At 37.4% G+C, this 12,437-nt stretch overlaps 1 protein-coding gene across 6 annotated transcripts in view; it reads right to left on the bottom strand.

Annotated features, from left to right (window-relative positions):
• The window catches only part of LOC131237521 (uncharacterized), a 48,680-nt gene that overhangs the window by 5,566 nt on the left and 30,677 nt on the right, over window positions 1–12,437 (bottom strand). For all 6 annotated transcript variants that reach the window (XM_058235344.1, XM_058235340.1, XM_058235339.1 and 3 more), the window contains 3 exons: window positions 9,353–9,518; window positions 2,518–2,654; window positions 859–1,546 (listed from right to left, as the gene is read on the bottom strand). In XM_058235344.1, coding sequence (XP_058091327.1) covers window positions 859–1,546; window positions 2,518–2,654; window positions 9,353–9,518 — 991 coding nt within the window. The remainder of the gene's footprint in view (window positions 1–858; window positions 1,547–2,517; window positions 2,655–9,352; window positions 9,519–12,437) is intronic.

Here is a 12,437-nt window from a genome sequence, read left to right as displayed (position 1 = left end):
ATAGAAAAACAATCTTATTATAGCAAATCAAAATAAAAATGAACTGGAAAATTATCAGATTTTTGACATATAAAGAAATCCATATCCAAGTAAGACCCAGTGGAAAATGATTGATAGAAAAGCCGTCATAGAGACTTTACTGATTATTGGACAAATTTCTCCAATGGGAACCACTGAATCATGAATTCTTCCCGATCTTTTTTTTTTCCAGAACTTTGGTTTTTTACTTGAGATAAGTGTGTAGCAGGTAATTACTCAAGTTCACTGATTATTACATTTGGTCTTTTACTGTGAGCAGTGACCCTTTACAACTCATGCGCAACAAATTATGGATGTATCATTACCTGCATCAGACATGAGGACGGATAGTTCTAAATATCAATGTGGACCATCATTCGATTCGGCCCACTTCCAATTGTCCACCAGGCATAAATCATCTCAATCGTTCTTATTCTTATCCTAAGTCGATGGCCAGCAAAGTGGATGGTTCAGATCGCTTTTTAATTTTTTTGGGTTGGGGGGCAATCAACCTGGATAATCCAGTGGTGGTCCCCATTTTTTTTTATTATCCATGCATCTCAAGAGTCATTTTGACCAGTTGACAGTTGACACTAACCATCTGATCTGTGGCCCGCAAAATGGGTGGTTTGACTTGATGTGATTTTCACAAGTTGGAACTTGAAGAGTGAATTCAACTGGACCAATGATCAGATATGCAATACAATAATGTGAGACCAATAAGAAAACGGTATGCAAGTGTTGCATAGAATCTTTCTACTTTTATCATAAATCAAGAAATCTTTCGAGCACCAATCTAGTATATGGTGGACATAAAAAATTCAGGAGAGAGATGCATGCCTTGAAAAGGTCGATGTTACTCGGAATCCCTTTGAGCATTGCGGCATCAATTGTAGCTTGGGTCTTCTCCACCATCTGACTTCTCTCTTTGCAAGCTAGTGCTGCCCTTTCTATAAGATTCATATCAGCCACAACCAGATTTTTACTTAAAATTACCCCTTGCCTTACTGAAGCATTCTTCCAAAAGGCAGTAGCTGCACTAGATGCCCAAGATGGAGATTTCATCCACTTGCGCAAGTACACACTTCCATCTATGTCAAACACATGAATACTAGTGCTTGAAAGCTCTTCTGAAGACCTCGCCCCTTCAGTTGGTTGGGGGTCCACCTTCCTAAACTTTGTGATCAATGGCCCACCCCAAAAATTTAAAGCCAGAGTCTGGTAAACAACATCCCCATGTGGTGCACTTCGCAAATATGAGAACTGCACAAGCTTTGCTGGATCCTCTGATAATCTCCGGATAGACTGAAGAGATTGTACCCTTGCAATGCTGTTGGCAGCACATGTAATAGCTCTTGGCTTTCCCTCATGAGCACCATATACATCACGTATTGATGGGTCATCATCATCTGGCCCATATTCACGTATGAACTCATACAAAGAAATAACTTCACTAATAAAAGCATGCCAAACATCTCTTCTCATTTCACCACCAAAGTCTACAAATTCCAGCACCCAAGTCTCTGACCTGTTCAGAGTAGAAATATTAGATCTATGCCATTTCCTAACGGTGAGAAAATGATGGTGAACAATCTTTTTTCACGTTCAAACGACAAGGATATGTAATGTAACCATCAACAACAATATGAGGTGCATAACAAGCCATATGAGACTATTTGATGTCATTCATTTTCTTTTTTCTTTTTTTGGCCCATTTGATGCGGTATTTAAAGTAATCTGCATGCTAGAGAAGCAGAAAGATCCATCTTCAGATGCACTGTGGGTTGTAACTTGTGAAAGGGTCGCTACAATCAGAAGATATATAACATGCAACCAATTAGAAAGATTGAGCCACCCAAGAAACCAAGGAAAACTGCTAGCCTACCTAGACAGAGAGGAACAGGAGTAACTGGACAGAGAAATGTAGCAGTCTCCACCCACTTCTAAAGCACTGTTAGAAACATCAAATCGAGCTTTTCTAAGCCCACATGCTCGTTCAATAAAGCTCATGTTCACACCACACATGTGCCTGCATGGAACAATAGGTCCAAAATCCAATCCATCCATCAGACCGGCACCCACTATATTGGTGCCCTAGCCCAAGAATCAGGCTGATCAACTGGTCAGGTGGGGGACACTTTGCTAAATAAATGTTTGGCTATGAAAAACTTGGCTGAAGTTTTCTAACCCATCCATCTGTTTCCAGTGAAGAGGTCCACATGCTGACTGGGCCAGATTTGTATTTTCTTAGATTAATATATTCTTAGAAGGAAGAAATTTAGTTCACTTCCAGGACAAACACTGCACCAGGGTATGAATCTACAACATACAGCAATTGGAAAATGAAACAATCATGACTCAGTATTCAATTTAACAGCTGAAAGTTATTACACACACATGTATATATATATATATATATATATATATATATATATATATGTATATAGTCCAGATGCTTAGCATGGGATGGGATCATGGGAAAGGTATAAATAACCTTACTTGAGACCAGACGAAACAGAGACAGCTGAGTCAAGAAATGCATATCCCAAAGGTCCGACTTTTGTCTTTTTCACCCGCGAACCATGTCTCGTAAGATCCAGTCTTATAGGTTCCTTGTGACCTTTCAGGTCTATTGCCTGCCAATAAGAATGCAGTGAGAAGGCCGCTACGTCAATGTCATTTCTACCAATTTATGTAGGTTTATAAAAAAAAAATGCAACTATAATAGCAGAATTTCATGAGCAACCAATTTTGTTAGTATTAAATGTGTTCATTGGAGACACACTGCAATTTGATAGAAGAAGAATTATGGGATCCCGAATCCTGATGCATTAGGATATGAATGGTGCGATGATCTGCCCAGTCCACGCAAGTAAGGAAAATTGGTCAGTGAACCAGTGTTGAGCTGATGGGCCCCACCCCACCATGGATGGGAGATGCCCAACAACTTACCCATCCACTCTTTGCCCTTTTTCCATATTTTTGCTTTATTTATTTTCTTAAGAATCTATGTTTCAGCTACAGATCCAAGGGTTAGAATATTCCAATCTGCGAGAGATTCAGGAATCCCCCTTCCACAGTGGGGCACATCATATGAACAGTGTGGATCATGAACCATTGAAACCACTAGAACAGACTGGCCACATCATGACCCCATTGGCATCCTGATGAATCAGGACTCCATAATGCAGCTTGATAGACTATACATGGCATTTCTAAGTATATTTCAGCAATAATAGCATCTCTCAAAGGGTGACATGCAAATAGCAGGAACGGAAGAAGATGACAAGAAATAATGAAGCAATGAATGTATTATATTAGGATCCAAGCATTCGATCCTAGTAATCTTCATATCCAGTTGGGAGTAACCTTTTTAATCATATTGCTGCCATCCCAAATAAGCTGAACCATTCTAAAGCTCTGATCCTGCACCTGAATTAGTGTGGACCAACCATAAAGATAAAATCAAGGGTCTTAATGTTGCTCCACGAGCACATTAAACACTACTTGTCTAGTATTGGATTCTCTGCCATATAGAGACATATAGAGTTGCACCAACTATCGTGAGATTAAACTTATGAGCCATACTATGAAACTTTGGGAGAGTGATTAAGCAAAGACTAAGGCATGAGGCGAATGTATCCAATAATCAGTTTGGTTTCATGCCCAAGGTATTCAATAATGGTGACAGTTCGTTACCATTACGATATAGGTTGTAATGGCCATTATGGCCTTTCTTTTTCTTTTTCTTCCTTTTTTGAAAAAGAAAACTGTATCGGCCCCATGACAGACTATTACGACCCTGTAACGCATAAGGTTGCCACCATTACTGTTATGTAATAGCCATAACGTAACCATTTTTTGATACATTGTTCATGCCTAGGACTACCACCACAAATATTCTACTACTCAGACAAATGATAGAGAAATATAGGGAGTGGAGGGATCTCCATATGGTCTTTATAGACTTAGAGAAAGCATACAATAGGGAGAGAGTTAATCTGGTTAGTGTTGGGAAAGAAGGGAGTGTCAAGAGGATATAATGACGTGATTAAGGGTATGTACGAGAGAATGGTAACCAGTGTTCGAGTTGTCGGTATCGCTACAAGTTTCACTAGTCGGAGATAAAGATATAATATCGTTATCGCCGATAATATCGCCGATAACTGGAAATGCAGGGAAAAAGGGGGAAACATGGAGAAAATGGTGGAATTTTTTAGTGAAACTTCAGGGCATGCCTAAATACACATATTTACATATCCAGGAATGAAAAAATTGCAAAAAGAATGCATTAAATAATAAGTTTCCATTTAATGGGGGCCAAAAGGCATGCGTTGTAGTAAGAAATCACTCAAATAGTAACCAAAATGAGTTTTTATAATACAAATGCAAGCTTTTAGATTTTTATTTGCCTCATTCTTTGGTTCATACCCTAAAATGATATTTAAAAATGGATGGACAGTGTGGATATAACACATACATCATAGTGGGGCCCACATAACTTGGTGACGTAACTTCAGTAGCCGACTCGCTACTCAACATGACAGTATCTAATCTGCGTCCGTGTACACTGGCAATTCCGTGCCGAAAAGGATAGGCTACTCCCCCTGCCACCAGCCCGATAGGTGGTGGTCGGTGCTCTGTGGGCCCCACCATGATGTATGTGTTTCATCCATGTCATTCATACATTTTTACAGATCATTTTAGGGCTTTATGCAAAAAATGAGAGGGATATAAATCTCAAGTGGACCACACCACGCGCAAACAATAGTGATTGGATATCCACCATTAAAATCCCCCTAAGACCTACTGTACTGTTTATTGACATCCAATCTATTGATTAGGTCATACGGACCCAGATGAAGGTTAAAAACAAAGATCAACTTCATCCAAAACTTTTATGGCCCCCAAAAAGTTTTTAATGGTCGATGTTCATTCAAAACTGTTTTTGTAATGTGGTCCACTTGAGATTGGGATATACTTCATTTTTGGTCTGATACAATAACATGATCTAAAAAAATAGATGGACGGCATGGATGAAACATGTACATCATGGTGGGGTCCACAAAGCACCGACCACCAGCCATTGGCTGGTGGCAATGGGAGTAGCTAAACCAATTCCATGCCAAAGGAAGCGGCCTGCGTACTGAGTAAACTCTGTGGGCCCCACCGTCGTTCATGCGTGGTATCAACTCCATCCATACATTTTATCATATAATTTTAGGTCTCTAAACCAAAAATTAATCATAACCAAAGCTCAAATGGACCACACCACTTGAAACAGCGTGAATTGAAGTCTACCATTGAAAAGTTATTGGGGGCCCACAAAAGTTTTAGATTAAGATGATATTTGTGCTTTCCCTTCATCCGTGTCTGTGTGATCTTATGAAAAGTTTGGATGACAAATAAATATCACTGGTAGAAAGGTTCCAACAGTGGAAATCAATACTTCCATTATTGTTTCCTTTGATATGGTATACTTGAGATTTTGATATACTTTGATTTTGGGCTCAACCCTTAAAATGATCTGGAAAAAAAAAAAAAAAAAAACGGATGGACGGCATGGATAAACCACATGAATTTAGAGTGGGCCCAACAGAGTTTACCGAGTACCATAAGAGCGTATTCAGTACACATCCATGCGGGAAGGCTTTTGCAAGAATTTCCTGCGCTGGGATGCTTAGGTGGGGCCCACCATGATATTTCCAAAAAATCCACCCCATCCATCCGTTTTTCCAGATCATTTTAGGACTTGATACCAAGCATCAGGTGAATCCAAAACTAAAGTGGGGCATACAAGAAGGAAAACTGTAGAAAGAATTTGCTACCCTTCAAACCTTCCCGGGCTCCACCTTGATGTTTATATGCCATCCAAACCGTTTAGAAGTTCATTCCCATTGAGATGAAGTGAAAACACAAAAAGTTTAGCCTGATACAAAACTTTTGTGGTTCCATGAATGTTTAAACGATGGTCACCAATCTTCACTGTTTCCTCTCTTGTGACCCACTTGAGTTTTGGATACACTTCATTTTTGGGCTCATGTCCTAAAATGATCTGAAAAAATGGATGGACAGGGTGTATTTTTCAAAAAATATCATGGTGGACCCCACCTAAGCATCCCAGTATGCTAAGGGTGTGCGTCAAGGTGTCCCATATCGCTATCGGTTGGTGTAACAGTGCCCTCCGAAACCGAGACGGATACGGGAGTGTAACGGCGATACGAGGGCGTAACGGCCCGTAACGGCGCAAAATATTTTTTTTTCCCAAAAAAATATGAACAAATATGGATTAAATCCGGAATATTCTAAGCATTCCAAATATGCATTCATTTATAAATTGGAACATGTTTATGGTGGTGTAACGGTCCACTCTTTGGTGAGAAGTTGTATCGGACTGTCTAATGAGTTTATGAACCAGATAACCTGAATTTAACTACAAAATTCATATATTTAATTTTCTAACTATCTACCATCAATGATAGATATATTAGAATGAATGTAATATGAAAATATCTTACATTTAGGTGTTTGCAATTATTTTTGAGGGCCAAAATGCATGCGTAAATATAAAAAAATATAAAAATAAATATAAAATGGCACTCCAAATATGTAAAATGTACATTAACATATTCTACTATGATTAACACATCATATGGCATCATTAAAACAACAAAAGAATCATTAAAAAATGATTTTTCGAATTTTCAAAAAAAGGGCCGAAATAAATGCGTAAATAGAAAAAAATATAAAAATATATATAAAATGGCACCCCAAATATGTAAAATGCACATTAACATGTTCTACTATTATTAACACATCATATGGCATCATTAAAACAGCAAAAGAATCATTAAAAAATGATTTTTCGAATTTTCAAAGAAAGGGCCGAAATAAATGCGTAAATAGAAAAAAAATTAAAAAAATATAAAATGGCACCCCAAATCTATAAAATGCACATTAACATGTTCTATTATGATTAACACATCATATGGCATCATTAAAACAGCAAAAGAATCATTAAAAAATAATTTTTCGAATTTTCAAAAAAAGGGCCAAAATAAATGCGTAAATAGAAAAAAAAATATTAAAAAAATTATATATATAATGGCACCCCAAATCTGTAAAATGCACATTAACATGTTCTACTATAATTAACACATCAAATGGCATGATTAAAACAGCAAAACAACCATTAAAAATTGATTTTTCGAATTTTAAAAAAAGGGGCCAAAATTCATGCGTAAATAGAAAAAAATATAAAAAAATTATTAAATGGCACCCCAAATCTGTAAATTGCACATTAACATGTTCTACTATGATTAACACATCATATGGCATGATTAAAACAGCAAAACATATTAAAAAAAAAGTATAAATACCTATTTTTGACGAATTTCTGAAAAATGGCCGACCGAGCTTTAATTCAAGAAAATCCGTAATAAAATGTGTTTTTATCTCAAATACATAGCCAAGGTCGGTCGAAATTAGTAGTAAAAGGAGTGAGAAACAGTTTGGAAGCAAGAGGTTTCAAAAAAACAGCAAAAACAGAGCTTAAAATGAAAAAAAAAAAAGTTACCGTTATTCGGCCGATACGGGCCCGTAACGGCCGTTACACCCCGTAACGGGCCCGTATCGGCTGATACAGGTACAAAATCGGGTAACGGCCGATACGACCCCGAAACGCGTAACGGTTCCCACCGTTACCGTTACGTATCGGCCGATACATAACCGTTTTGGCACACCATGGTGTGCGTACGCAACCACTTATTTGAAATGGACGCGAATTAGCCACTGACGCGTAGCGACTAAGTTACGTCACCGAGTTATGTGGGTCCCACCATGATGTATGTTGTGTATCCACAGCGTCCATACATATGGAGATACCATTTCAGGGCATTAGCCAAAGAATGAGTCAAATCCAAATCTCGAGTGGACCCCACCACAAAAAATAGTGGACAAAGTGATGCCTACCATAAAAAACTTATAAGGGCTACAGAAGTTTTTGATCAAGATGATATTTGTTAATAGCCTTATTTAATGTCACTGTTAACTTATGAACAGGTTGGATCTCAAATAAACAGTCCATTGGACCTTAGGAAGGTTTCCATGGTACGGTCACTCTCTCCACAGTTTTTTGTGGTGGGGTTCACTAAAGCTTTTGATCTACCGCATTCCTCGGATCATACCATAAAATGATCTCTCCAAATGGATGGACCGTGTGGATACAACACATCATGGTGGGACCCACAGAACTTGGAAACGTTTCAAAGTCACTAGTCACACGATTAACCTCCGCGTACCTAATCCGCGTCCCCTTAAAATAGGTTAAAAATTGAAAATCCTTCCCCAAATTCCTCCGAAACCAAAAATCCCTCCCCCTACTTCCCAATATTTCAAAAATTTCTATGAGTCTCTGGATTTTCGTAGCCCTGCCAGCGGGTTTCAGAGTTGGCAAACTGGAGAAGTTGCCATTCAAGGATCTTGACGGAAAATGCAATTTTTTTGGGGGGATTTCTCTCTTCAAATCGATCGGAGCGAAAAAACAGGTATTTTCTTCTTCTTCTTCTTTTTTCTTGGATCTCGACAATTTTATCGCCGAAAACGTGGTAAAATGGGGTAGTTGGCCATCGATATCTAGAAAATATCGGAAAACTGACATTATCGGCGATATTTTGACGATATCAGGAAGAGAAACGAAAAATTGGGTTTTCGGTTTCGCTGAGCCAGCGACACCAATATTATTGGCGACAATTCGATATTGTCGCCGATAATTTAAACACTGGTTGCAACTATGCAAAATTCATTATACACTATATTCAGCTTATTGCAGTATTCTTTGCAAGACCTGGTTTGCGTGTACCAATCTTCCCTATCGAAGATAAGCAAAAGAGCCAGCATTATAGGGTGGTAGGCTTTGTTACTAGAACTGGCAATTCTACAGCATGGGAATCACATAGAAACGCAAGTCTTACATGTAGAAATGAAGTATCGGAAAAGGATATTGCACCACTACTGAAGTGTTGGGGTGACTTAGTTTTTGTTTATTGTCAGATTTTTTAATATCTCAAAAAGGATAATAGAAAAATGACTAGCCATCCTCCTCAACAGCCACCAGGATCCCACATTCAATTGATGCCCATGATTTAATTCAACCAACCAAACATGTTAACATAGATAAAGATGCCATAAAATGGTTTATAGTCATACGACAATTTAACCAAACTTTTTTTTTTCTCTCATTTATAACTGAAGAAAAAAGAAATATTGCCCACCAAAAGATTTATGATGAAGTGCATTGTGTTTGCTTATTTAACACCCACAAAAGAACATGTACCTCAAAATAGAGTGCATTATCTGTCAAAGTGAGTTTTCCAGGCCAGGCGATGTTATTATCCCATTTCAGAACAGGTCGCTTCCTACTAGAACCTATGCATAAAATTTGCTCATTGAAAAGCTTGGCACTTTCTCGAATCTGATATGACTTCCTTCCTTCGTGTACCCTATAGTACAAAACCAAGTGCGTCAATGAAAATTGTAAAATAACATGAAGCTAATACAATGTTGAGAGAATGCAATTAATGTACAAGTGGTGCAAGACAGATAGCCTAAACTATGATGATGTAAATAAATTAATTAACAGGTTACCAGAGTAAATCAAACTATAAAATAAAGCCCATTTGCCACAAATTTAGAGAAATCAAATATTTAACTAAACTCAAGCTCAAGACCACATCACAATCCCACAAAATAGATCCCTAAGGCTATTGATCGAACACGGCCCAATGGAAGGTAGAACTTCCATCTAGCATAGGATTCGTTCTAGATTTGATGATTCATTTGTGCTTTGCTAGGGTTTGAATGGATTAGGATTTGGAAATCAAGAAATTAAAATTTTAGGATTTTATAGAAGGCTAGGGTTAGGGTTTGGGTTTGGAAATCAAGAAATTAAGAATTTAGGGTTTTATAAAAGGCTACGGATAGGGTTAGGGTTTTATAAAATAGAGAAGAAGAGAAAGGATTAATGAGGGGGAGGCTGTTTGGCTGCATGGGCACGTCCATACAGTTGTACGGACAGTGTGGTAGGGTTGGGTCGGTTTGGTTGGAAATGAGTTGGGTTGATGATGGAATTAGGGTTTGAGAAAGAATATAAAACAAATTCAATGGAAGAAGAAAGAAATACCTTGATATGAATAAGAAAAATAAATTGGAATCACTACAATGACTTCACACCAAATTCCATTCACAGGAAGTTTTCTTGCTCAAAAGAAGCAAGGTAGAGAAATTGCATTCAATATATGTCCATCTCAAGTCTCAAGTCTCAAACAAAAATATATAAGAAAACCTAAGCAAACCCTAAGTCTAGAACTATTATTGACCGTCCGAATCTATTTACAGTCAAGATCAAAACATAAATATCTAATAACCTAAAATAAAACTAAAAAATAAAGCAAAAATAAAGATGTATCACATGGCACAAGGATGATCTCCAATGTGTAACTGGCAACATGTTACGTATCACATCCTTGGGATACAGATACGTATTGGTTATCATAAGGGATATATCGTTTGCATCGGGTAATTTATTGCACTTTTTGGGAAACATGGGGAAGCATTGGGAAAATGGCAGAATTTTTCAATAAAACTTTAGCGATTATTAAAAAAGACCTTAATACACACTTTTAAACCATAACATCTCAAAAAAAAGAAATGTGCACATGATAGGTTTCCTTTGTATAGGGTCTTAAGCTATGCACTGTTTGGCTAAACTAGTACAACTATATTCAAATCGAATGCATAACATTTAGAGTGTATATGATAATCATTTTATCAAACACTCCTAAATACTTCGAAATTAGCCTCAATTGACAACTGGTTAAAGGGAAATTTTGAAAAATAATAATAATAATTTAATCATTTTGATAAAAAATTATTTTTATTTTTCGAAATTGACAAGGACTTAACAAATCAGTAGATCACCTTTCAATTGATTTCATGTTTGGAGTGCAACATTGCAAACAATTTGGGAGAAATTGGGGAAATTTTGAATTTTCCCCAATTTTCTCAAAATTAGACCACCTACACTCAAATTTCAAAATTAGAGTGTATGTAATGATTATTTCATCAAAAACTCCTAAATACTTCGAAATTAGTCTCAAATGACAATCGGTTGAAGGAAAATTTTGAAGAAAAAATAGAGAACATGAAGAACCAATGGATATCGAAATCAAAACTCCAACTCCACAATTTTTCATGCAAAACATGAAGAACCAATGGATTTGTAAGTATTTAACAATGATTTAAAATAATTTCACCAAAAAAAAAAAGACGGATTGAAAATTGAAAATACTCACCGGATCGAACATGTGGGATATATTGGCACTACCTATGCGTTTCTTATCGCACAGGTGGGATACAAGATATATCGTGGGATATATTGGCCGATATCATTGATATTTAAAACATTGGTAACAGGTACGTCCACATGTGATCAACGGCTTGGATGAATGTGGTCCAACATATCCATGGCTCAGATGCGCAGACTAGAGTGTCTGTACACCTAAACCCGAGTCTCTTAACATATCCAACGATCCAGATCACCAAATTGATGTGTTCAAGATATCCAACAACATGGTCTAAGATTTGTAATGTCCAGATATGGTCCAAGTCAGGCTGGGTGATGTCCAAACAGTCTAAAGACGTATCAATTGATTCCAAATAAGCAGCCCACATGCATTTTCCTAGTGTGGGGTCTTCAAAAATGTAGAACCATGCATGTGGGGTCTTTAATGCAGCCAAGAACTCAAAGTGGGCCCATTGGGCCCCATGTAATGATCATCCAACCATAATAAAATTGGGGCTGAGGCCTCAGCTCTCCTCCTCCAATAAACTCATTTAGGTGCTCGGATGCCCTCATCAACAAGGAATAATTAAAAGCATATATTCAATATCAATTATGAAATGCTCCAAATGAGAACACTAAAACATCTAGTCACTGCAAGGCTATCCTTAAACATCAAGGGTTGGTCATCTTTTATTAGGTGAAAAGAAAATGATCCTGGTTGCAAAATGAATTTAGAAGCCCAATAGCGAGAGTCGGGATATGAAGCATTCTACATATGAGATTAATTCAACAGAATTGCAGAGGAATAAGACCATGTGGGTGTTACTACTTCTGACAGCATACGGGTGTTGTCTGCCAAAATAGCTAAAGGAAATTGATATTGATTGGACAGTGAAAGAGGAAAATCTAATCCCGCTAATCTGGTTTCTGTAAAATATGCAGCCTGATGCCAAGTAGATGGTTCTGTCAAAAAATTCCAAACGAATTGTGAAATGAATGACATCCAAGCAGGCCCTTAGATGAAGCGGTAGTCAATTTGGATATTGGTGGACATAAAATTGCACCCAAAATTTTGAAG

The sequence above is a fragment of the Magnolia sinica genome, chromosome 2, assembly GCF_029962835.1.
Source record: "Magnolia sinica isolate HGM2019 chromosome 2, MsV1, whole genome shotgun sequence".
Taxonomy (NCBI): domain Eukaryota; kingdom Viridiplantae; phylum Streptophyta; class Magnoliopsida; order Magnoliales; family Magnoliaceae; genus Magnolia; species Magnolia sinica.
The sequence above is the reverse complement of the archived record's forward strand: the minus strand, read 5'-3'. Positions and strand labels throughout refer to the sequence as shown.